This window comes from Cygnus olor, chromosome 1 (genome assembly GCF_009769625.2).
Source record: "Cygnus olor isolate bCygOlo1 chromosome 1, bCygOlo1.pri.v2, whole genome shotgun sequence".
Classification (NCBI taxonomy): Eukaryota; Metazoa; Chordata; class Aves; order Anseriformes; family Anatidae; genus Cygnus; species Cygnus olor.
The window spans coordinates 52,810,562-52,835,609 of NC_049169.1; the positions used below are offsets into that span (position 1 = coordinate 52,810,562).

Consider the following 25,048-nt stretch of genomic DNA (forward strand, 5'->3'; position numbering starts at 1 on the left):
ACTGCTTTAAAGCTAAATCCACATAAATTCAAAGCCAGCAAATTATCTATACAAAACTAATTTTAACACTAGTTTGATCACAGAAATATACTATGGTGGTATTATCCCAAGGAGCAACCAGGAAACTGTTCACCTCTGCTCAAATTTTTGTGGGATCAGATAAGCTGACTCCTGAACTAAATCACATTTTCTAAGAATAGTTTTGGCTTAATGCCTGAATTAAAGCACATTATAATACAAGTGTAAGCCTCTTAAAAGATATAGTGTATCGACAGTTACTTCTCTTAGCTCCAAAAAAAAAAATCCAAAAATTAGAAGTCAAGAAGAACATCTGCACATCCTTGGAGCAGAAATTATAACTGTGTGTATACATGTGCACTCGGAGGAAAATCTTCAGTCCATATATTCATGCTACCCCATCAACACACTGTTGTGTCCCAACAGACCACTCCTTCCATTTGGCTGCTCAGTGAGGTATGTGTTTTATTAGGGATCAATGCCAACTATTTTATTTGCTGTTCCAATATATTCATGCTAAGAAAAAAAAAAAAAAAAGGAAAAAAAAAAAAGAACCCCTACAATACGATTTATATGTAAACTATGGATATATTTCCCTGTGGCTTAATGTTTCGCATATAGAATATGGACCATACCTGTGACAAGGTGCTAAAACAAATTTATGGGATGTAGAGATATACTTAAAGTGTTCACTAGGGACTAGTGTTTAATATTTGGAATGTTCCTGGTAACATACACTAAAGATTCCTGATCAATACAATAAATAAATGTAAGGAAAACTAGAGAATGAAAGGAGAGAGAGAAAGAGATGAAAGTAAGGACAATTTATTTCAAATTTTAGAAAGTCCTATGCCTGAAGTGATAAGAAATAATCTTAATGAGGAAACAATACATCATTTTAATACTGTAGTCTGATAATGAAGAAACAAATACATCAGAGATGAATGATGATATGAATAACCTTGCTTTTAGCTTATAGGCCAACTGAAAATGACACAGAAGGAATACTGCAGGAAACGACAGGCATATTGATCAAGCAATGAGAGAGAAAAAGAAAAAAGTCTAGACCTGTAATAAAATATACACAATCCTAACTTCAATGCCAGAATGGATTGTTGAGACCTACCTTTGAATTTGTATTCAAATAGATTTCCTATTCGCTAAGGATAGGTTTCTTAATAGGAAAGGCTGGAATGGGATGGAGTAGGATTTCAAGAAACAATCTACTTCAACTTTTTCTCATTATCTTGAGATATCATCAGCTATACTAATATCTAATTCAAATAATGGAGCTTATGTACATATCAAATTTATCTGTACAGGCATAAATAGAAGACAATGTCACTAACTGAAATGACCTATAATACAAAATAATGCAACACTGAGCTGCATTCATTTAAATACCATGACACATTCAAAGTAACAATGCATCCATTAATTACGGGAGTCTAACACGCAGAATTTTACAGTGAATAGGATCAAACAGAAATATAATATGTGAGCAATTCAGACAAAGAAATCACCCAAAGTAAAGACATGGTTATTATGTGAGATTAATTTTCCATTTTGGCCACTTATTTTCATTTATCTTACATTTACCACTTAGAATGAGAAGAGGAAATTAAAACAATATACAAAAATATATACAGTGTGCCTATGGTTCCCTACCTTTTTCCTCAACTACAATGAAATTTTTTACTTCTTTCCATATTTTTCCATTACTTCTTCTCCATATTTTCCAACTGGGACTATGTAACTTTTTTTTTTTTCTAGATTTGTCTATTATCAGTAAGAATTAGTCCATAAAGTTAAATATTTTTGGTTCCTTGGGAGTAATCACATCTGGAAATATTTTTTGCACATCTAGCAAAACCAATCCAAACTTATAAAGATACCTTCAAATTAACTGTGTGCTTTAAGCGCATTTATGCCTTAGTATGACAAAGACATAGCCAACTTGTCGAAACCTTTTGTAATACTTATCCATTTCAAGCCATGAAGATACTGGGAACGAGGAAGATTTAAGACCCATAAATCTTTGACAAAAAACAGACACTTCAATATGTAAAACTCATGCGCACTAAAGTAAAACTTTTAGTTGCCCACCCACTGTCAGTCAGCAAAGTTAGGCCAAAACTGCTAATAATGATATTCCAGGCCATGAGGTTTTGACATATGGCAGCAGTCACCTTTCTTCTTTCCCAGAGAAGCAGTGATACTGAAATTCCCCTCATAGGAGGAAAGCTATGCAAAATAAGAAAATCTTCACCTCTCCCTCTGTAGTTATTAACAAATTGAGATGGAGATGAAGTTATACATGGCAGATTAGTTTCTTTCCCTTTAAAGAAGGTATTATGCCAGTAGTACTTTTCAAATCCTTAATCACTCAGAGATTAACGGCAAGCCTGGAATATGTGTGGAAACCCTATCTATCTAAAACATACCATAATGCATGTAGCAGTTGCCTTTGGTAGGATCCAGCTGAATAGCCTTCACGAAGTACTTTTCTGCCTCACTCTTGCGTCCCTTAAAAAAAAAAAAAAAAAAAGGAGAGGGGAAAAGAGGGAAGATTATTTTAACAGTGTGTCACCATGGAGCCATCATGTGCAGTTACAATTTCCAAACTCCAGGCACTAGAGAAAAACAACTACTATTATCGCTACACTTAACCTAAGTAAATATGATTGCTTAAGTGTTAGAGCAAGTTTTGTGGTCAGCTACTTTACGCTGCAGATCTCCAGACTGAGGAAGAAATGTGTCCAACATCATCAATGTCCAAGAAGTAAGGAAATGGCAGAAGTATACTGCAAAAAAAATATATAGTAAAGGGATTTGAGTGAACATGGAGATCCACACTTTTCCAGACATGCATCAGCTAAAAAGGTAAAATCAGAAGGGAGGGTGGGAGGAAGTTTCAGTCATTCCCTTTGGAAAGCAAACAAACAAACAAACAAAACCACAAGAGGTGAAGGGGAAAAGAGTGCTTTGGTTCTATGAAATAACACTATATACATAGCCAACAATAAAGGCATTGCAAATGAAGGAATAGAAATAGAAAATACTTCTGATTTTAATGGGGCAAGTAAGATCTCATCAGAAGTCAGTTCTGTTAATCATAAAACTTAAGTAGAAAAGGTAACTTTTAGAGACGATAGTCAATGTGATGGCAAAGCAGTCAAAAAAAAAACACAGAAACAGAAACAAAAAACAGAAATGGTGTTTTTGTTTTGAAAAGAGAAGAGCAGGAATACTCTAAACCACAGCTTTTCTTGTCACTGAAATTACCAAGCCACTGAAGTTGCACTATGGGGTACAAAGTGCCAGAGCAGAGCCATTAGTGGTGATTACTCTTTTCATAAAAAAAGCATCAACACTGGATTAGCCTAGTCTGATACTCAAATGCAAATCAGCATTAGCTATTTGATAAGATACCTGTGACTTGTTTATCCCTATCCCCATGAAATTAGTTGCTGTGTTTTGAATTATAAAATAGAAGACCTCCAGAATAAAGAACAGTTAAGCTTAACCACTGTGGAAGAAAGGCATTGTGGTGTGCACCTCTCAAGGTTGGCATGATAGTTATTTCACAGATAGAGGCTTTCTCAAGTTTTGTGGTCTGGAAACAGACATTGCATACATCCTGCACTATCCCACAAGTTAACGTAAGAATAGTAACGAGGTCTGTTCATGATTACAGCTGCTCCAGATTCTCAGTATTCCCCTCAAGGGCCTTAAAAACAATTAAATAAAGAGAGAAAGAAGTTCTGCAACACACCAAGAAGTATATCAAGACTAGATTCTATCAAAACCAAGACAACAGGAAAATTTCCAAGAGAGCATCCTGGTTGAGATACAAGCAGACTTATCATTTACAGCATTGTAGTTTCACAATATGAAAGCTCATAGGCAATAAGAGTTTAACCTGATTATTTAGTAAACTTTGGTAAACCATTATACCTTAAGACACATAACTCCAAAGCTTCTGCAAACCAACTGGTGTAATTGCATGACAGAATATGATATCCTTTTTTCTTTTTTTTTTCTTTTTCAGAAAAGAGTACCATATTACATATAGTCCAGACTAATTTTCCCTCATCTACTAGAGTAGTAAAGACACATTTAAAGATTAAATGCATTTTTTTTAATTGCATACAACCATAGTTGAGAACAAAAAGTGAAGAAAATAATCTCCAATTGAAAACACATGGTAAATTTGGTTTAATATAAAATAATTATTCAAATTAAACTAATTGGGGTCGAGGTTTATAATTAAACACTTTTAACTCCAAGATTGGCATTCTTAATCTGGCAAAAGGTACCATGACATATGTAAACCCAGCCTTGAGGCTCGAAAATGACAAGCACCAAGCATATGTATCCGTAATGCTGGCAGAATTAACATTTACAGATTTTGCATCATTGTTTTGTTCTTGTTGTTTTTTAAACAAACAAACATAATTAATTTTAGCTGGTTGCACTCTGTCTCTGTGTCTATTTCTAGAACATAAAAGGACAGTTCATTGAATACAGTCACAAAATATGTAGCTTCTGCCTACAGAACTTTAAGGCCCCAAACATTTGTCAGACATGATTAATTTTCATTTACTATGAAAACCAAAAATATATGAGTGCTCTACTCTTTTTGGCACTTTCCAAATGGCATACTGCACTCAAGTTCAGGCCTGTCAGGAGACCTGGAGTACGTAATGATGACAGGTGCCAGTATACATAGCATCAATAGAAAGACTGTGCTATTAACAGGCCCAAATACTCATTAACAGGAAAAGGGGGGGAAATCTTACATTATGTCACACAAGACATGAAATGATCTGACTACAAATGATCATCACAGCTCCATTTGTTCATGTTGACCATCATTTTTATGTTTTCCATATTTATCAAAAAATAAATAAAATTCTTGCAGAATGGCATTCTGAGGAAGCTTCTACCATACCAGCTTACGTGTCCTCTTTGGTGCCATCTGGCTGCTGCTAAAATGTCAATACCTCAGTATAGATTTAATATGCCGTATTGTTGTGTCAAATGATATAAAATCCAATCATTTGACAGAATCAGGCTATTTTACAATTAAACTTTAGCATATGTATATTTTTTTCAACTATCCAATATATACGTAAACTACCATAACAGAATGTTGGCATTGCGTAGCTACATTAAGATGACAACCCGATCATTGTCACTTTCAATCACATGTAAAATAAAACACATAGCATGAGAGGGGGAAAAAAATCTAGCTTTTAAAGAAAATCCACAAAAATTGTTTAAACAGCTGAAAAGTACCTTAGTGCAGTCTTAGTGCAGGAAGGCATTTTGTGTGCATGTTCACCATTATGTATATTGACCCATACAGATGTATGCATTGAGAGCAACTGGAAACCTCCCAATTTCTAGCAGCAGGGTGTGCAGTTGTATATGCACAACCACATGCTTTGGCAACTTTACAAAGCAAAAAATATAAGTTTACAACTGCATGCTAGAAGACTTATTTGAAGGATAAAAAAAAAAGTTATTCATAAGATTTTAATAGAAGGACTTGATGGCTCTGAGGATTAATAATGGGATACAAAATACTTTTCACCTGTTGGTCACCAGTTCACATCCAGTCCAGGTCAGTAGCTAATGAAAAGGTGCTATCTGACTGCTACTGGTTTGCTCAGGAGAAATAAGTAGGTGGTCCCAGCCCAAACCCTAATGGAGATCCTCTGCACAGAAGCACTGGCATATTTATGGCTTCTCAGCGCACTGAGACATAATGATACAGAAACATAAAACAATGAATGGCAATCTCATTGCTGAGGAAAAAATCCATAACGAAGACAGTTCAATAATCAATTTGGAAGACGGCGCTGACACTCTCCTTATCAGACCTGGACCTTACCCTATAATGAAGACAAACTTTCAGCAGTTTTCCATTAATAAAGAAAAATTCATTCTTTTTCCTGGGCCTAAATAAAGAAGAATTGCCAGTGATTAGCACCTTCCAGAAATTAAACGTAAAGAAGTAAATTTAACTGACACATGACTCTTATAACCTAGCATGCCAGTTGTCCTGGCTTTCAGAAATATCCTGCTCTCCACAAATCATGCAGACTTCAAATCAGAATGGCTGGTTGCTTGCAGTTTCGGCAGGGAAACGGTTAGATGTTTAAATATGAATTCAGGAGGTTGATTTTTAAGACACCTGTTCTTTGTAGAAGTTGACTGCAAGGGGTTTTGCTTCCTTGGTTGCTTCTTCCCTAGAGATGAGACAACGGGTCTGACCTTACTAATATGGTCAGAAAGTTGGTTAACTGGGCATTCCTACAAAAGACGTATGATTAGTATGACAAAAGAAAGAAAGCTAGCTAAGGACAGCTGACAGATAAGTAAAATACCCTGCATTTATCCTTAAAATATTTAAAAACTGAGGACAAATCTACTGTTTTTAATACCCGCCCCAATTTTCCCCTCCCTGTGCCGGCAGACTGTGCCAAATTCATGTTGAGGCAGCTGGTGTGCTTCAGGCTGCTGGAGGCCCAAGGACCCTGAGATGCTAATAAAATTGGAAAAGACTAATACAGCTGAGCAGCTCTGAATAACTCTCTTGTGTAAACTATGATGACACAGTGGCTACTAGCAAGGTGGTTCAACTAGTTAGGTGGTCTCTGCAATTTAAACCAATTTCATATTTTGTAAATATTAATCGTTCTCCAATGCACAAGGGTTTAATCAGCAGAACAGAAACTTCACTCCTCGATATAGTTGCACCATCTTTAACTGCATCACTAATGCAGTTGACTGTCATTCCCCAATTCTGCCCAATTTTTTTGGCAAGCATTCATTTTTTTAATAAAAAGAATTGAATTATGGAAAAGATTTCTTAATAGAAGATTGATTAAAATACAGACACTGAATGCAGAAAAAAGCAGTCATTTCAGATATTTCCTTTTTCCCCTCCAGGATATTCCCCTTCAGTAACAGCAAGTATGCTACAAGAGAAAAAATGTCTGAACTGAACCTGTGGCTTCATTTCAGGTTTCTTCAAATTATTGCAGACCTGTTTCATAAATATTTCCTTTTGCCTTATACAACGTGTCACAGAACAGTAAAAATACAATTTACATGGTGTATAACTGAGTAAATTAGCAATAAACTTTTCAAAAGTTTTAGTTAGTTACATCTTACAATGAGGTCACTGACATACACAAGATCTCCATCCCTCCTCTAACTTAATATTTACAAAATTAATATAATATCTATTATTTAAGCATCTAAATCAGCAGATTCTTCTTTTCCCTCATTTTGCTGTGTTTCTACAGCTCTTTTTTTTTTATTCTGAATTATAATGTGAATGTCTTGCACTACAATTTGTATGTCAAATGCTAATCCCACTTAAGTACATGGGATTTGCATTATTCACATCAAAGGTCCAAAATTTATCTCAGTATCTATACTTCCTGCAGCAGAGACAAATCTTATCTCTTCTTTACCATAATAAAATAAAAACAATGAAACACAGCAAAGAAGCAATGACTTCTAAAGGTTAACATCTGGTCCAGAAAAACACATGTACGTGAGGCAAGATTTGCAATGAATAGTAGTACACATTATTATAAAAACAGGTAGTTGTGGGGAGGCGAAGTTTACAGTCATCCAAAGTCCTTCTTTCAGCATTGTCCAACTAAAATCAGTGTGTATTTACCTACCTTTTCCATGCCACCTTTTCAAAGAAAGTTTTCCTCCCCCATATCCTTAGCTAAGCACAGTAAAAAATTACCAGCACTGATACCCTCAAGTTCTAGCTCTCTAAACTTCAAGAATGGGAGAATATTTTTTCTGTTTCTTGTAATATATTAATCTCAGTGTATAGGAGCAAGAAATTAATTACTTTGGAGGACATTAGGGTATAAATCTGTAACTACTGATGCATGATATTCATCATATGCAAATATTTACCTCAGTAAACATTAGGCAACTTTCTTACTTATTGTCCAGTATGACACATTCACATATTCTTGACCCTGACATCGTGACTGATGCTATCCTCCCCAGTCATTTCACTGGACCAGGGTCCTCACACAGGCACGTCAGAATACCACTAACGTAATCCACTGGGTTACTTTGAGAAATAAGCCTTCACAGGATCAGTACAATGCAATATCTTGATTTAGTTTCACAGAATCACAGAATCATCTAGGTTGGAAGACACCTCCAAGATCACCGAGTCCGACCTCTGACCTAACACTAACAAGTCCTCCACTAAACCATATCACTAAGCTCTAAATCTAAATGCCTTTTAAAGACCTCGAGGGATGGTGACCCAACCACTTTCCTGGGCAGCCTACTCCAATGCCTAACAACCCTTTCGGTAAAGAAGTTCTTCCTAATATCCAACCTAAACCTCCCCTGGCGCAACTTTAGCCCATCCCCCTCGTCCTGTCACCAGGCACGTGGGAGAATAGACCAATCCCCACCTCGCTACAGCCTCCTTTAAGGTACCTGTAGAGTGCGATAAGGTCGCCCCCGAGTTTAATCCTGTATTTGTCCATTAAGTGGAAGTGGTGCACTTCCATCTATATACATCACCCCAGCGCTCCTTTAACCACAGATGTACTTTTGTTGACTAAAAATCCATCTACTAGCCTGACTGAGTTTCTACTAAAGTCAGTGGAATTCTTCTATGAGCCAACGTTATTTTAGAAAGTATTAAGATAAAGTGGGTTCTTGAGTCTACATCTATGGGGATAATTAATGGCATGATAACCAGAGAGCTGAGATTTAAGCACTGCCCATTGACTTTGGTTGGAATCCACTGGAGCTTAAGCATTTTTGAATGTGACATCACTGCTTACATACAGATTTAGGAATCTAAAGCACAACTCATAACTTTACTGGCTTGGGGCATGATTCAGAGTATATTAAGATGATATTTTTTTCAAGTAAAGCAGTATGTATCTGATTAAGAAATAATATATTAGAGCTATTTCCCATCCATTTTCTTGTTTTATGGGTCTCATATCACAAAAAGCATTCTCATTTTACTAAAGCATTCAATATGGTATAGAAAAGAAATATAGGCAGAGTTTTTTTTGGTGGTGGTGGTGGTGTTTTTTTTTCCTTGAAGTGTTTTTTGTTTTTTTAAATATATACTATTTTTTAGTCTTTTTTTTTTTTTGGGGGGGGAGGTGGGGGAACTTGAAGTCTAAAAGCTATTTACTTCATTTTAAATCACTGTTAACACTCATGAAGATTGTGTACAATTTTAAGTAAACCTTTAAAAAACACATTTCATTCCATACTTTCTGATTTATTTACTGTCAAGACCTTTATTGAAATGTTCACCTTGGTCATGAAACTTTAGATTATTTTATTTTAAGAATATGTAACGAAATGTTAAGTAAATTTCCATTTTAGGCACTTTCCTTTCCATTCAGTCTTAAGCCACATTTGATATTTTCTGATAAAGTCATGTATTAATATCTGCTCATATTTCACTAGCCAGCCAGTAGAATACAAATTCACTATCTCCACATACTGTTTTTCACTGAGTCCTATGAATTTCTTCTATGGTAAATTTGGCTTATATCTTGCATTTTTCTATGATTACTGACAAAATTACTACACACAGAGTAGTAACAGGTGACTGGCAGCTACATTCAACCATGTAACAAAACAAAAAGATCTCTCTTTCATGGAAGCAGTTCATCCTGTGTCAGTGGTGTTTTCTGTAACAAGCTTTAAATTTATGTTGAGTAAAGTGAGAAGTTTAGAGCTCCCCTTTTCCTGTCTGCAGGAAGTTAGAAACAAGATAGAGAAGATGAGATCCCTGAAGGAGGTTAGTTAGGGGTTACGTGCCTAAATACCTGCACCAGAGTAATTTACCAACCAGTAAGATGGAGATTTTCTATTTAAATGAAAATACTCAATTTTACAATTAGTTCTGTTACACTTGGCATGCAGCCAAACATATATCCTAAGGGGACTGAAAAGTGTATCTATGGATGCAATATTTATGGCATGCAGCCAACCTCACAAGAAATACACGCTCAATAGATGTCATTTATTGAGATTTCTGTAGTTTGGAAATCTTGACATTCAGCCTGGAGGTGTTAATGCTCCAGATGCACCAGATAACCAGACTTAATAAATAATAAATAAATAAATAGGGCCTATGGTTCTGAAGTCAATAAACATGACTTTCCACATTGAAGAGACTCCCCCATCCCCTACAAACAAATTGCTTGTAAACTGGAAACAAAAACAACTTCTGACATTTTGCAAATTTCAGAACTAAATCCAAACCTTGTGTTTGGATCAGTTTTAACCCCCAAGGAATTTAAAGTGGCAAGAAAAATTACAGTGTCTGTGTCAGACTCAAAGACAAACTGAACACAGAGAAGAAGTGGACATTTCTTGGCTTCTTGGCTCAACTGGATTTCTTAGGGAGGGCCTACTGAAGTATTCTTCAGTATACTTTGTTATTTTGGGTGTTGTGAAATATATGATTTTCATTTAAAAAAAAAAAAAAGTCTTCCTAGATACTGTACTAACAGCCAGGGCATTTAGCCTCCCAAAATGAAATATCTAACAGCTTTGCTTATCTAATCAAATGACCTATTCAGAAAAAGTCTTTTCATAGTTTTAAGATTTCTGTATGTATTGGCATCTATTTATCATTCCCAAAATAAATATCACTAGAAATATATATTTTGTTGTTTTAAAGTTATTAATTATTAAAAGAAGGGATAAACTGTTCTAGGAAATCTTACCTACATTTAACATATAGATTTTCAACTGCTAACTCAGAAGAGAACTGACTCTTCTGACTTCATGGCTGTACTACTTTGCCCATGCTTCCTTCCAATTGGTGTAAGTTGATAGCAATTGGTAGCAACTGAACAATGAAATAAAAAGCGACAATATAACAGAGCTATCCAAATGCAAATTTCCTTTCTGTGTTGGAACACAATAAGCAAGTAATTACAGAAATAGAAACTGTTGAATTAGTCTATTCGCTATTGCGCTACGTTCCCCTTTGCCTATGCTGTCCCATGTCTTTCTGTTCTTCCTACCTTCCATTTACTTCCATGCTGTCACTTATTTGTATTTATTTTGAGATGACTTTCAAGGACTACACCAATTACTGAATATAGTAGGGTACTTGATAGTGGCACTATCTTACTTGATAGTAATTTACCAACTAATCAACAATGGCAGCATAGCTTTCTGGCCTTCTGTTTGTCTGGAAAATAAGCAACAAACAACTGTGGGCAAAAATTTGGCCACCCACTGGGGAGGGAATATTCTGAATCTTAAAAAATGTATTTAACTTCAGTGTCAATACTGGAATGTCACAATCCTGTTTCTTTTATTTTAATTCAAAACACTGCCAGTGTCTATCAATCTATCAGTCTATGTCCTCCTTTCTCACCGTCCCCCTTTGGAGAAAATGTCTTAAAATAAAATATTTTAGATTTTAGGGAACATTCTAGGGTGATTATTACTGAATTTAATATGGTTTGGAGCTGTAACACAGAAATTTTACAAGGCAAAGTAAATTTTTTTTATAGCACTTTGGGTGATTTTCCAAGCCAGTAAAAAACAGAAGATTAACAGCACTGTGTGGAGCCATGTATAATGCAAGAAACACTGTGCATTTTTTTTTTCCAGAGGAATACAGTAAAGCCTGTAATTCCTATATGCAAAATGATAAATGTTACAATATAGGGCTGTCCCTAAGTACATGAGCAATTACAGGCACTGCTGCAAGCTGCGAGGGGTGGTTTGTGGGCTCAACTTCACTCACAACAGACGAAACAAATCTTCAAACCAAATTTATCTACAATTGAAATAAAGCTTCTCAGACTTGAGTGCTACTACAACAGCCATCCATGGCCTGATGGCAGAGGCCAGACATGAGAACGGAGGGCTTCTCAGTCTTCTCTCTAAGAGGAGATTAAAGTGACAGGAGAAAAGAGAATTATAAAAACCTTACTTATGTATGATTTTTATTTTATGTTTTTTTAGATGATAGCCAACCCTTTTTCTTCTGGAAGGTCTGTTCATAAAATGGAAAATAAATTACAGCTTATGCTCAAGGCCTCACCTGGCACTGTCATTCTGACAGACTCGTTTTTATCTTAGAACTGGGAGCCTTACAATTTTAAATACTTCACAAAAAATATGTTTTTCTTTATGATACAGCAATAAATTAGCTAAGCAAGGGATGAGGCTCAGGTTCCGTGACTCCAGACTCATGTACTACAAGTAGACTGGACAGGTCAACTATCATGTCCCATTGACAAATTTCTCTTGTAATTTATTCAGTGTAACAAATTAAAGATATGAAAAAACATTGGAAATATAAAATGCTAAAGCACTGAAGTAAGTCCTAAAAAGCCACATATTTCTGAAAAATAAACAATAGCAAAAGCACCAACTTAAGCCACAGACATCTGTCTGTTTTTCCATTATTTGACTAGTTGAGCTACTAATCATGCTTTTTAACCACTGATTTTTTGCTGTTCTAATATGTTATCAGGAAAATTGTAGCCTAGTAACCTTTAATCTTTAGATATGAACATATAACATTATCCAATATAAGGGTTATGAAATACTTGTTACTTATGGAACTGTAAATTCATTAGTCATTCCTTTGGAGCCTTTATGGTCTCTTTTTTTCTGCAGATACAGCAGCACACCAAAGACCACCTGGCATTTCTTGTATCACAACAAGCTAACAAGACAAAAGACAAGTATTTGCACTAAAAAATAAATAAAACAAAAACAACAACATAACTTTAAAAATATGTATTTTATCATTAGTAAATAATTGACTCAAAAGTTTCTATTGCATACAAATATGCAATATGCATGCATATATGCCATTTAGGCATTTCAAGAATCAATGACAAGTTAACACCCATTTTTCTGTGTGTGGTTTGTTCTTGTGTGTGTGTTTTGCTTTGTGTTTATACTATTGATATTAAAATGTAAATTAAAGTTATTACAAGCTGAACAGCGTATTTTGAGTTTTAGGAATGTATATTTACAGTTATTCAGAAAGTAAATTTAACTGAGAATAATTTTGTGAAGAAATGTCACATTCAGCATTTGAAATTATGTTGCTGGACCAGATGTTGTCATCAGCAGGTTTTCAGGGGTGGTGAAGGGAAGATTGTTTTATTTGGATTTTTATTTCACTTTTTCCTTTTATTGGGTTTCCTTAGTTTTGCTTCATTCCATATTTCCAGGTATACACATGCAAAAATTTATGTAGCCTTTAAAGAAGAAAACATTATTTTTTCAGGTTTGTCTAATAAACTGTTAGAAATCGGGCTTGTAACACCCTATACTCTCAATTTTCCCATAATTCTAACCTCAAAAAAAAAAGTTTCAAGAATTTCCCTGTTTTTGAATAAGTACATTTTGTACTATTCATTAAATTATTTCTAGAAGTAAACAAGCTGCTTATAAACACTCTCAGAGGTTTTTAGTGTTGTTCATCTGTGGGGAAGAGAATGTTGAACAGAAAAAACTTCGTGTTTTCTTATGAGGACTTTTCAGACTATATGCATGTTTATGAATGAAATCATCTACAAATAATGTGCACTTATACTGAGCATATAAAAAATATGAGAATTAGCACAAGTAAAATTAAATAGCATAGATTATGCTTTTGCTTGCTATTGTTCATCTCTCATAAAATGCAAGTTTAAAATTTAAATTGCCCTTTGGAACAGTAGCAACATTAGCTACATGCAAAGGGATAGAGATGATGACATGAATTAATATATGTCACTTACAGCATGATTGCAATCATTTTAAGTTTATCACAGCAGATGAATTGTGATTTACCTTTTTTAGAGCTTGGAAAAGGTAACCCATTCCAGTACAAACTAATCCTCCTTTAAAACCTATTTTCAATATAAGAGAATAATAGTCTTTAATATGAAATATGTATCTGTACAAGGGCCTTGACTCAGAATAATGCATTTTAGTAAACTGGAACTAGCTTCAGCATAAAAACAAAGATAGCTACATAGAATCATAGAACAATTCATGCTGGAAAAGACGTTAAGATATCATCCTGTCCAATTCCCTACTCAAAGTAGACTTAGTATTTTCTTTAGACCAGATTGTTCATGTGGTGTGGTTATTGTTCAAGCTGGAAATAAATGTATATATAACATTTTTTTTTCATTGCTAAGTTACTAAACTCATGTAGAATACAGTACCTTTATTTTAAGTGTGCTGGAAAATCCATTATTAAAAGAAAAGAAAAAAAAAGGAAAAAAAGGACATGGATAGGTAATCATGAATTCAGAAAAGATGCTTTTTCATGTTCAGAGATTCTAGTTTGTGTTTGACAGAACCAAGGCCAGACAACATGAATAAAATAATGGTTTACTCTCTAGAATGTTCACTTGTTTCTATGTCTCTGTCTATGAAACTGACAAGTCTTTGCTGCAAGTTGGGAAATGATAGCCTGCTATAATGAGCAAGCTGTTTTCCAGTCTACACACTGGTTATAGGTCAGCCTCACATTTCCTCATAGGAAGGAAAAAAACAACAAAACAAAACAAAAAAAAAACATAAGGTACAAGAAGCTGGTGCAGGTATCTAGATTGGCACTAAGGGAATAAATGCATCATGTCATGAAGTAAGCATTAATATTGGCAACAGACATAAGGGGGCAAAAAACGGGGGTTGAAATTACGCCACTTTATTGCTTTATTGGAATGTAAGTCAGGAAGTAAAACATAGCCGAATTTGTGAACTTCACAGGTTAGATTTTACTGCCTCTTTTTTTTTTTTTTTTAAAATAGTACAATAATACAATTGCCTTTGGCTGAAACTTGGGAACTTGTCTAAAATCCTACTTCTCTCGCCCCCATCCCTCAACTTCATTGACAGAGAAGAATTTTCTATCTATATTAGCACCTACTCCTACCCTTCACTTTATCAAACATCTCACATTTCTCTCCTGGGAAAGAGACAGAGAAGTGTTATCAATAGTTTTGTCTCAGTACTTGCATTCAGACAAAGGACTGCAAAAATTCTGAAGATTTGGTTCCAAAATGCATATGACAGATGAACGGAAACAAGCCTCTAAAACATCTCTCCTCTAACATCTGAAAACTTACTGAAGTAGACTTCTCTCCCTCATAAATACACCGGCTGTGAATAAATGACCATAAGCCTAGGTAGCAAAGTTAAATGGAAGAATAAATCACTGTGGTACCTCATGATCAGTATGGACTGAAACAACTACGCCAAAGGGAGTAGTTCTAGAGCTACTGAACCCCAGGAAAGTCTGTGCAGTCTTGCAGGAAGGATGTCATTTATAGCAATCATATATTTGTGATGGGAACTAATACTAGTACAGGCTAGAAACTAGAAACTAGTCAAAATTCATTTAATGTGAATCATCGAGCAGATGGTAGACTGCAAAACTTATTAGGGATAAGTGACCAACACAGAGATAAAAATTTGTATTATACTGCCAAATCTCTCCATCATCCAATTTTTTTATTGAATGTCTTTTCAGACTTTGTAACTAAAAGAACCAAATAAAATGAATTTGAATACAAAAAAGACAAATTAACATTTTTGTCATGAACGAAATATCCACTTGTGAAATTTCCCACTATCTCTAATTACGTTGTCATCAATGTGTTTTCTTGCGTTTATGAAAACGTCACTACAGGCAAGAAGGACATCAGCGCTGCATTTTCAGCTTATGCTGCTGTTATCAGAATAGACATGAGCCCTATCTGTATGTGTTGCCCTGAATATCAGAAGAAGTGGCAGAAATAAAAGAAAAAAGTGTCAAGAGATGATAATAAACAGGTGTGATGGGAACAGACTACAATTATGGCAGAGTGAGTACAGAATAGCAAGTATGCATTGGGAAAGGACAGACTATTTTATTGGCCTAGCATGGTAAGGGTTTCAGTCTTCAAAGCTGTATATAACTCCTGTCCTTTTTGCTAATGGGACACGTTCTTCTACAAGCATAGTTGAGATCCTTAAGGCAAAATCCACCTCGAATGCATCCTGTGTTTATATCCCTGAAGAAAAGCAAACAGTTCAATTCTACTATAAGGATTTACGTACATTATTCATCACGTCCTTTCCAAAGCTGGGGTATGCCACTGATAGTTAATCCTGTAACTGAACATTCGTAATGAGGGGACAAAATCCAGAATTTCTTTTCAATGGCTCACAATGCCTGTAAGGAGTTATTGGACTTAGGGGTTTTGTTATTTTGAAGAAAATTAAGAGACTTTTTTTTCCCTGAGCAACTGCAAGACCTTCCTTAGCAGGCTTATATTTCACATACACGGAAGTCCAGAAAATGAACAAAACTAACCATAGTGTACAAAGGGTAGAAAAAGAAAGAGAGAGAGAAGGGGAAAGGAAAAACAAAATGGATTTTAATTGAGAAATCTCTTCCTTTCCCCACAGCAATTCTAACAAATTGGAATTTCTGTGTCAAAGATCTAAGAAAAAACCAGTAATACTGTCTTTTTGATACTATTCTTAGATGCAAGCTATGAAGATATCTGCTGGAAAAACAAGGTAATTTAGGTAATTCTGCTGTGTAACCTACTTAGAGTTCTATTCCAGAGGAAGGTAATCAGTGAGTGCATGCATTTGTGAGTATCTGGGAAATTCTAACAAGAACTGGAAATCTTTTAGAACAATGTTTTTCCAGAGACTGAATTTGACAGGGACTGCGAATATAACACTAACAGCTTGACTTCTAGCTCAAGCTACAACCTCTCATCAAGAGAGTTTTTATAAAACTATTCAACATTAAGTGATAAGACCAAAAATTTTTTAATTCTTTCTAATTATGTTACTTGTTGCTCAGATAGAGGCCTTCTGTTCTAATCTCTCCCTCTTTTGCAAATTCAGATACTTTTAGCAGCAGTGGATCTGCTGAAATTAATTTTGAACTGTTTTTCTTGACTTGATCTCTACCCTGTGTCCAAGGACATATTTTGCTTAAGGATTGGACAGGACATAAACAAGGTCAAAGTAAAAGCTTATAGCTGGTGAAAAGTTGAGTGAAAAGTTGATTCAGGCTCAGGCACGCTGACTGAAGAGCCATATAAAGGTGTATCAGTAGAGCATAGAAAGGATATATGAAACAAGTGGGGTGAACAATTAAAGCAAATGTGGAAGAAACAGACAGGAAAGAGGATACTGTCAGAAAAAAATACGAAAGAAGTGAAAGGTAGTTTTAAAACAGGGCTATTTTAGTCAATAGAACAGAAAACGCTTTTCACCTTAAAAATGTGTGAAAATCAAGGAGAGACTAGCACTCTGCTGTAACTATCATGGGGCTAGTCTACCTGGAGCTGAAAGTTCCTCCTTACTGAAAAGGCAGAGTAGATTTTGAAGAAATTAAAAAGTCCAACTCTTCTGATTTGCTAGAAGCAACTTTTAGACAGGAGTTGTTTATTTCCATTTTGCATGCTCAAAGAGACACTTCTAAAGAAGTGTAAATTCAAAGCATGAGACATAAGTTGCAAAGTACGGGACACCCCTACCTCTGCCACGGGTTGTTACAACAGCCCTGGGTCAAACACTAGATACCTTTTTTGTATTTATATCATTATACCTGTGACCTAACTACTGATAAAGAAGGCCCTTTTAACCAAATATTATACAGTTTCAGTGCTCTAACTACTGTTTTATTCCAGCACAGAGGAGGTGATAGTTCAGGCATGGGTACAATGTTTCACAACAGAAAAAACATACACTATCAAATTCCTTCCTTAGCAAGCATAACTGGAACACTACAATCAGTAATTTTCAGGCCAAAGTCTTCCTGTCCCTTCACCTTACCTACTGAAAAGGCCTGGGACCGACCCCCAGCAGTGCTGATTAACTCACCGTCAGGGCCAGCAGTTTCCCATAGGTGAGATGTGCTGGAATGTGGTCGCTCTTGGATCGCAGTGACTCCACGTACCAGTGCTCCGCTTCTGGCAGCCGGCTCATTCTCATATATGCTTCTCCTATAGGGTGAAACACATGCTAGTGAGAATGCCACCGAATTTTCAAGATTTCCACAGATTTATCATCTCATTTATAATTTTCTGTTTATTAAATGGGCAGAGATCTTGGAAAGGGTGAAGTGCTTTGAACACCTGCAATGAAAAAATAATAGTAAATAGCCTTACAGACACTTGAGCGAGGAGATTCTAAGTTATGGCCTTGTTAGGGCTGAAAGAGCATGGTTTAGATGAAAGGCTTGTTGGAACAGAATTGCAAGAGAGAGCTCCAGCTGTGAAGTTTCAGCCAGAAGTCTCTAAGAAACAGAATTTTTATCGTATCTACTATAGAAAAGTTACTTCTTTTTCATCAGTCTACATTGCACAGCATGGAGCAGAAGGAATAATACAGAATGAGCTTGCATTTAACCATAACACACCAAGAACCTAGATCTAAGAAAAAAAAAAAAAAAAACTAGTCAAGGTTAAGAAAACAGTCCTGAAAGACTGGTGGGAGAACAAGACAAAAACCCCTAATCTCTGAAGATAGTTAAATACATTCATCTGCCACAATTAGATTAAATTAGAATACACCATCCATAATTTTAAAATTGCTAGTCTTAGGAACTCACGTATGAAATGACCAAAATTAGACTTTTTTTCAAAGTAAAACCCCTCAATGTAAGAGGCTGAGGAAGGCAATGTTGAAGAATGTGCTGTCAGAAAGCCACACTGTGGTACAGATAATTGTAGGCTTTAAGTTTCTAAGAAAGGACTTCTCATGCTGAAAAAGAAAGGCTCCAAGAAATAACACGATCAAATTTCTCAAAGACTGGAAGTAAGCAGTATCAACAAGTAGGTAGTGGTGAAGAACAGCTGCTTTCAGATTAATATCCAGCACTGACACAGCTCTTTTGCAAGGGCTCTAGATGTAAATATGCCCCTGCCCAACTGAAGGACTGAAAAAGCCTGCAGCAGTCAGGATTTCACCATCTCACCAGATGATTCATACCAAATAATTTTTCCCCAGAATTATTTATATTTTCTGTTCAAGCTTGAGGCCAACTATTACACCTCCAAAACTCAGAGAAAAAGGTACCACCAACCCGCTCAAAGAGGCAAAATTGAAAGACCTCTTACCATGTGAGCTAGTACTATTTTTTTTTTAACAGACACTAGAGAGAGTTTTCTTGATTAAAGAAATTTGGACAAGGCCCAGTTAGATTTTGTTGTTTGCTTGTTTCCTACTTTTGTCACCATAAACTTGGCAAAATGTGGCACAGAAATTTGAGTTTCAGGAATTAGCATGGTGTAGAGTAAGAAGTCATGCTGTCCAAGGCTAAGGGGAGCCAACGTGAATTTTATCAGAAAATGGAGTTATTTCAAAAAGGGGCACAAGCCTATTAAGCTAGCAAACCAGGATTTCTAATTCAATTGTCTAAATAGTATTCTATACTTGCATTGGTCTTGGATATCTGATTAAATACACAGAAGGAGCTGATGTTTCAGTCCCAGCAGTACCCAAGTGATTCTATCAAAAAAATTCTATTTAAAACAAAAACAAACAAACAAACAAAATAAAAAGGCAACACCACCAAAATAACAAAAAAAAACCCTAAAAAAAAAAACAAAAAACAAGTCAAATAAAAACAAACAAACCAAAAATAAAAGCAGGAAAAAACACATGAACACCCGTGATCAAATTCATCATGTAATTTTTTTTCCCACTATGTTGGCACTCACAAATAAGTAGCATAACATTATATTTTATTATGCGCAAAACAAAGTCATGAAGTCAAGTGTTGAAAGACTGGAAAAAAACAGAAGTCAAGCTATACACTCCCTTTAGCTCCTGTCTCTCTGGATGTACGCTTTATGGCAGAATGTTTAATTATTTGATTGCCTACTATTTTTCCCAGAGGCTCCTGCTTCATTTAGCATACAGGAAATGAGGAAAACATATTGCCTTTTTTTTTTATTTTATGTGGAAAATTTCAGCCCAACCTGTTACAGCTTGGCAAAGTTTCAAGCAATTAGCAACAAGATCCTTTAAAAAGAAATGTAAGCAGCCATAAGAGATGGAGTTGTTATCTGCTGGTAGTATGTGCTGAATGCACTGCCAAATTTCAGAAGGATCCAAGACTCTCATCTATTTTTCATGATGCATTCTGATATAGGAAGAGATTAACATCTTCAGTGCACTGGCAAATTCAATTTTTAATAGGTTTTAAGAGCTCAGCTACTTTACGAGCTAACCTCCTAAAACTCTGAGGGTATTTCTGAGCTGTGCCTCTAAAAATGAAGCATTGACGATATGTCAATCTAAATGTCAAACTGTAGAAAAAGAAATTTTGTTCCCTCAAAGTCTTTACAGGGAATTCTCTGTATGTGAACTTTTTTTTTTTTTCCTTCCTGAAGAGTCTGTTTTGTGCCCATAAACCACATGATTTGCTACATTATAGGTGATTAAAATGTGTCATTACAATGGAAGGAAGTACTGTTGGAGGGTCTGTTATTAATTTCCTTTTTCTAAATGATTTAGAAGGACACTCCTGTTTAAAAAGAAATCATAATGATTTGAAAACTGAGTAAGGCTCTGCAACCGCCATACTCAAAGACAAAAAAAAAATCTAGCAACTGTTAATCGAAATGTTAATTAAATCAAGTGATTTTATTTGTTAGACTAATGCAATTTTATTAGAAAGCTTTTCATCTGTAGATAGTTTTCCAACAAAATTACAGAGAAAATATGTATGGCTTGAATTCCGTCATTCAGGATGTATTTCTATGTCCAAGAACGATTAATATAAGAACAATAATTGTCAGTTACAAGTCTGAATTTTTATAATGTTGCAACATAAATGATTTAGTCATTAGGAAAATAGTGGACCCTGTGTTGGCAGAAAGTATGCAAACCAGTGGTACACGTAAAGAGGTTTCAGAATTTAACAAGTATTTAATTTGTAAAATCTTTCAGAACTCATGCTAAAAAACTGAGATCAAACACACACACACACACAAAAAAAAACATTAATGAGATTTGTCAGGTCTATAAAGTTCAGGAAAGTTGCATTCTACTTTACCATTAAAGTTAACAGCAGCAGAGAAGAAATTCAGGGCAGTGGTAACCATAAGACAAATCGAGAGTTATCTCAGTTCCCTAACACGTATCAACATGCAGCCACATGCAGCAGTGCCTGCACAATAAATGGTGGCAAAAAATTCAACAGCCAACTGGAGCAAAAGGAGACAAATCAGTCATTCAAAAAATGTCTTGTTTTTTACAGCGTTGTTTATACACCCACTTTTGCTACTTACACACTCATATCTTAGCCTATTCCACAAGGAGAAACATAGATAATTAAATTGTAGCTCTTATTTACTAATATAATACAAGAAAGCACATTAATATGAAACTTAAACCCTATTTAAAAGACTGTACATGTAGTTCAATAACACCTCCATTAATACTTTATGACAAGGGAATGAGTAATGGACTCTTTTAACTAGACTTATACCATTGTAACTAAAATTCTGGTACTCAAATTGATTTTCTTTGCAAGAAAGAGAGATCAATTGCAAGACTACCATTATCCAAAGCAATCTTTCTATATTTCTTCAGATTCCTTGGGACTGAAAAATTTTCTTTCAAAATACTGCATAAACAAAAAATGCTAGAATTATCCCAGGATAAATGAATTAAGAATAATTAAAGAATAATATCAATAATAATAAATATTAAATATTGATATTGAATAATAATAAGAAGAAAGGATCAGCTCACTACCAGCTATTTCCCCAGGAACATTAACTTTATACTTGATAATGAAGTGGAATATGAGCTTTATGTAAATCCTCCAAAAGGAAAACACAGAAGATGAGGTTTGCTATACGCATTGTATATTGTTAGAAGACCATTAAACACCATTTGCCTGAAAGAACCTTATATGGTTATACATTAACCTCCCAGCTACTGATTTCTGATTTTCTTGGTGTTGGATGCACTGCAGATAACATCATTCTTTCAGTACCATGGCAGCCAGACCTCTGCAAAACCCAAGCAAAGGCCATCTTCTTGCAGGGAGCACAGTAGACTTATAGATGAGTGAGTACAATGAAACTATGAATGTAACAGCACTGTGCCACGTACACATACTTTCAGATTAAGAGCATAAATTCTTCTGCGGTCCTTCTCTTAGGATTTCAAAAGATATTGCTGAAAAGACAACTGAAAAATTCTCTCTCTAGGGCAGACAATGCAGAGTAGATGTGCATATGTAGTTATCTGCCACCAAAATTTCTGGATGGTAAAAATGTAACACAGAAAATCCCAGAAGAGAGTTTGGCATTGACAAGAGCAGATCTCAAAAGAGAAAAGACAACGGAGGTGCATTTTAAAAAGGAAAAGGTCTATCATATACCTTCAGTCAGGATTTAAATTTCATTTTTCCACTATTTCTTTGGATTGGGAATATAAACAGGTTGCCTTAGAAAAAGATGGAGAGGTCTATGACCCCACGTACCACAATGGGTCTGTGTCTTTCATAACACAGATGTGCAGTCCTCCTGTGCAAATTAAGGCCACAGGTGCTCTTGCCATAAATGTACCTCTCTAGATACATAATTTCCTTCTTTTTTTATTTTTCTCTTAGGTATCAGTGCATACAATAACATAATAAATCTAGGAGCATAGTCTGATGTTATATTTTATTGTTCAAAATACACTGCACTTTTCAGTCTTGGTGATAAATATGCAGTGCATGTACATCTCTGAAACAGATGAAGCATGTGAGCTTAATGAGCATCAAGTTCTGCATAGACTAAGCATATTCAATTTTTTTTCCCTTTCACAGAATAACCTCCTTGAAGATTTCAAGGAGTGCATTGTATTTTAGGAGGGTTTTTGATGGATGGGAGTCAATCCACATTTACTTTGGTTGAGCAGATTCTTATAGTTCTCAATTAGCCAAAGCAAAGCCTTTGATCTGATTTAATTAGACCAGTAATCTACTTTTCAAAGAAAATACCTGAAGTGGAAAACAGATACAAATGAAGGGCAAAATAAAATAAGTTGCAGCATGGAACAGCGTGGACTTAGCACAGCTGTTTGTTGTTACACGAAGACTTCCAGTGAAGGAAGCAAACTGACAGAAACGGAGGCCCTGAGCTCACCTGAGACAGATAAGTTCATTTTCATTTCCCAACAGATGTGCAGCCAGCAGTAAATTGTAAGGTACAAACTGACTAAGAATTAATAACTGAACAAGCGATTGTACTCTTTTCTTGCCTTTTACTTTACGTACACATATTTTATACATATATTTCATTTTATTTTATGTTTTATGTTTTTTTCAGTATAACATGGACATTATGCCAGAACAGGTTTCTTTAAAATACTCTTAATAGAAGCACTTTCTATTACGATCATGTCTAACTTGAATCCCTGGAGTCCAGTTTCAGTATTGGACTATATTTTTAGCCTACAAATGTTATGTTAGTATTTATTTTCATACAAAATCCTGTATGTTTAAAATACAAATACATTCTTGGCCCTTTCAGAATATTGTCTAAGCATATTCAGGCATTTCACAAGAAACTAAAGATCAACAGTCTAAAAAAAAAACTGGTCTCAAACACTGCATGTCCCACCCACTCAGCAACTCACTGCTGTAGCCTTCATACCCAGTTTGAATCCTTCAAACAAAACAAAGTGAAAAAACAGGAGACAGCTCAATCAGCCCAGAGATTTACACTCAAGCTTTGGACTGCAGATATGAACTACAGTAGTCTGCAAAGTCTTGGACAGGGTTAGGGTTAAAGCAGCAGGATGGTGCTTGAGGGGGAAAAAAGAAGCAAAACCTTTTACACCCCTTACTACTGGAGTGGACTCCATTCTCGTTCTAGAACATGAAATAAGATATAAATATGAAAGAAAAAAAACAAAACAAACAAAAAAAAAACACATTTTTTTCCAACCAAGACAATCTTTCAAGAAAAAAGTGTTTGAAATGCACATTTAGTAAGCAATTATCAGGAAATGTTTGTGAGATGCGTAGTGAGTGCATTGATGACTGGAGCTCAGACAAGTGTAGGTAACATGCTCTGCATAAGTTATAAAGTGGGATACACATTTCACAGCTTAATCATCTTTGGCTCTTAAAAAGTAAGTCTTGCACAGTATGAACTGTAAAACTACACCAACAAAAGTGTTTCTTGGAATTCTAAACAATATCTAAAAGTAATTCAATAAAAAAACATTTAATGGGAGCAAGGGGCAAATGGGATAGGAGCCTTAACAATGTTAACAGGTTTGTACAAACAGCCACATCCACCCCAAAGCATAATCAAATAAAGTGATAGTTATGTTATAATCATCAACACAGAAAGTCTCTCTACATGCTAAGCCTTTATACTTATGATGCAAACCTCTGCACCAGATGTAAAATCTGGCTCCCCTTTCCTGTTCTGTACCTGGCTTTCACTAGCGTATGATTTGTTTTCTGTCCATGTGCAATGTAGCAGATTAGCAAGAAGAAATCTAAACTGTGTCATTAACCATATTCACTCCTGCAACGTTAGTTTCTTCTTAACTTGCATTTCTCTCATCAAAAAGGTTTGCAAGACTTTGCATTAAATGCACTTGAAAATAGACGTTCAGATGTTAGTTGGCAAGGACAGATGAAATGCGATCATGACGTTTGTCTTTATGACAATATCTTCCCAGTCTAATCCTGAACAATGTCACCCCAACATCTTCTTACTGTTCAATATTAAAATAAAGCCCCCATGCTCCACCTCACACCACTTCATTGGCAAGGAGTATGAATTACTGTAGCAGGTGGGCCAATGTGGTTTTAAAAGCAATGTAATACAATCAACTGTACAATATCAGATTTCAAGAACGCAAAAGACATCTAGAGTAAAGGCTGATCCTTAAGCAATCCTAATATTGGCATTAAAGTGTTCAAGATCCCACAGGGACCATTTTATCTTTTGACCCCAGGTTTTAATTGAAACTTTAAACA

The 25,048-nt window shown here is 35.4% G+C and overlaps 1 protein-coding gene across 4 annotated transcripts in view; it reads right to left on the bottom strand.

Annotated features, from left to right (window-relative positions):
* Positions 1-25,048, bottom strand: part of TMTC2 (transmembrane O-mannosyltransferase targeting cadherins 2) — a 253,991-nt gene that overhangs the window by 41,634 nt on the left and 187,309 nt on the right. For all 4 annotated transcript variants that reach the window (XM_040558339.1, XM_040558356.1, XM_040558363.1 and 1 more), the window contains 2 exons: positions 17,926-18,047; positions 2,463-2,544 (listed from right to left, as the gene is read on the bottom strand). In XM_040558339.1, coding sequence (XP_040414273.1) covers positions 2,463-2,544; positions 17,926-18,047 — 204 coding nt within the window. The remainder of the gene's footprint in view (positions 1-2,462; positions 2,545-17,925; positions 18,048-25,048) is intronic.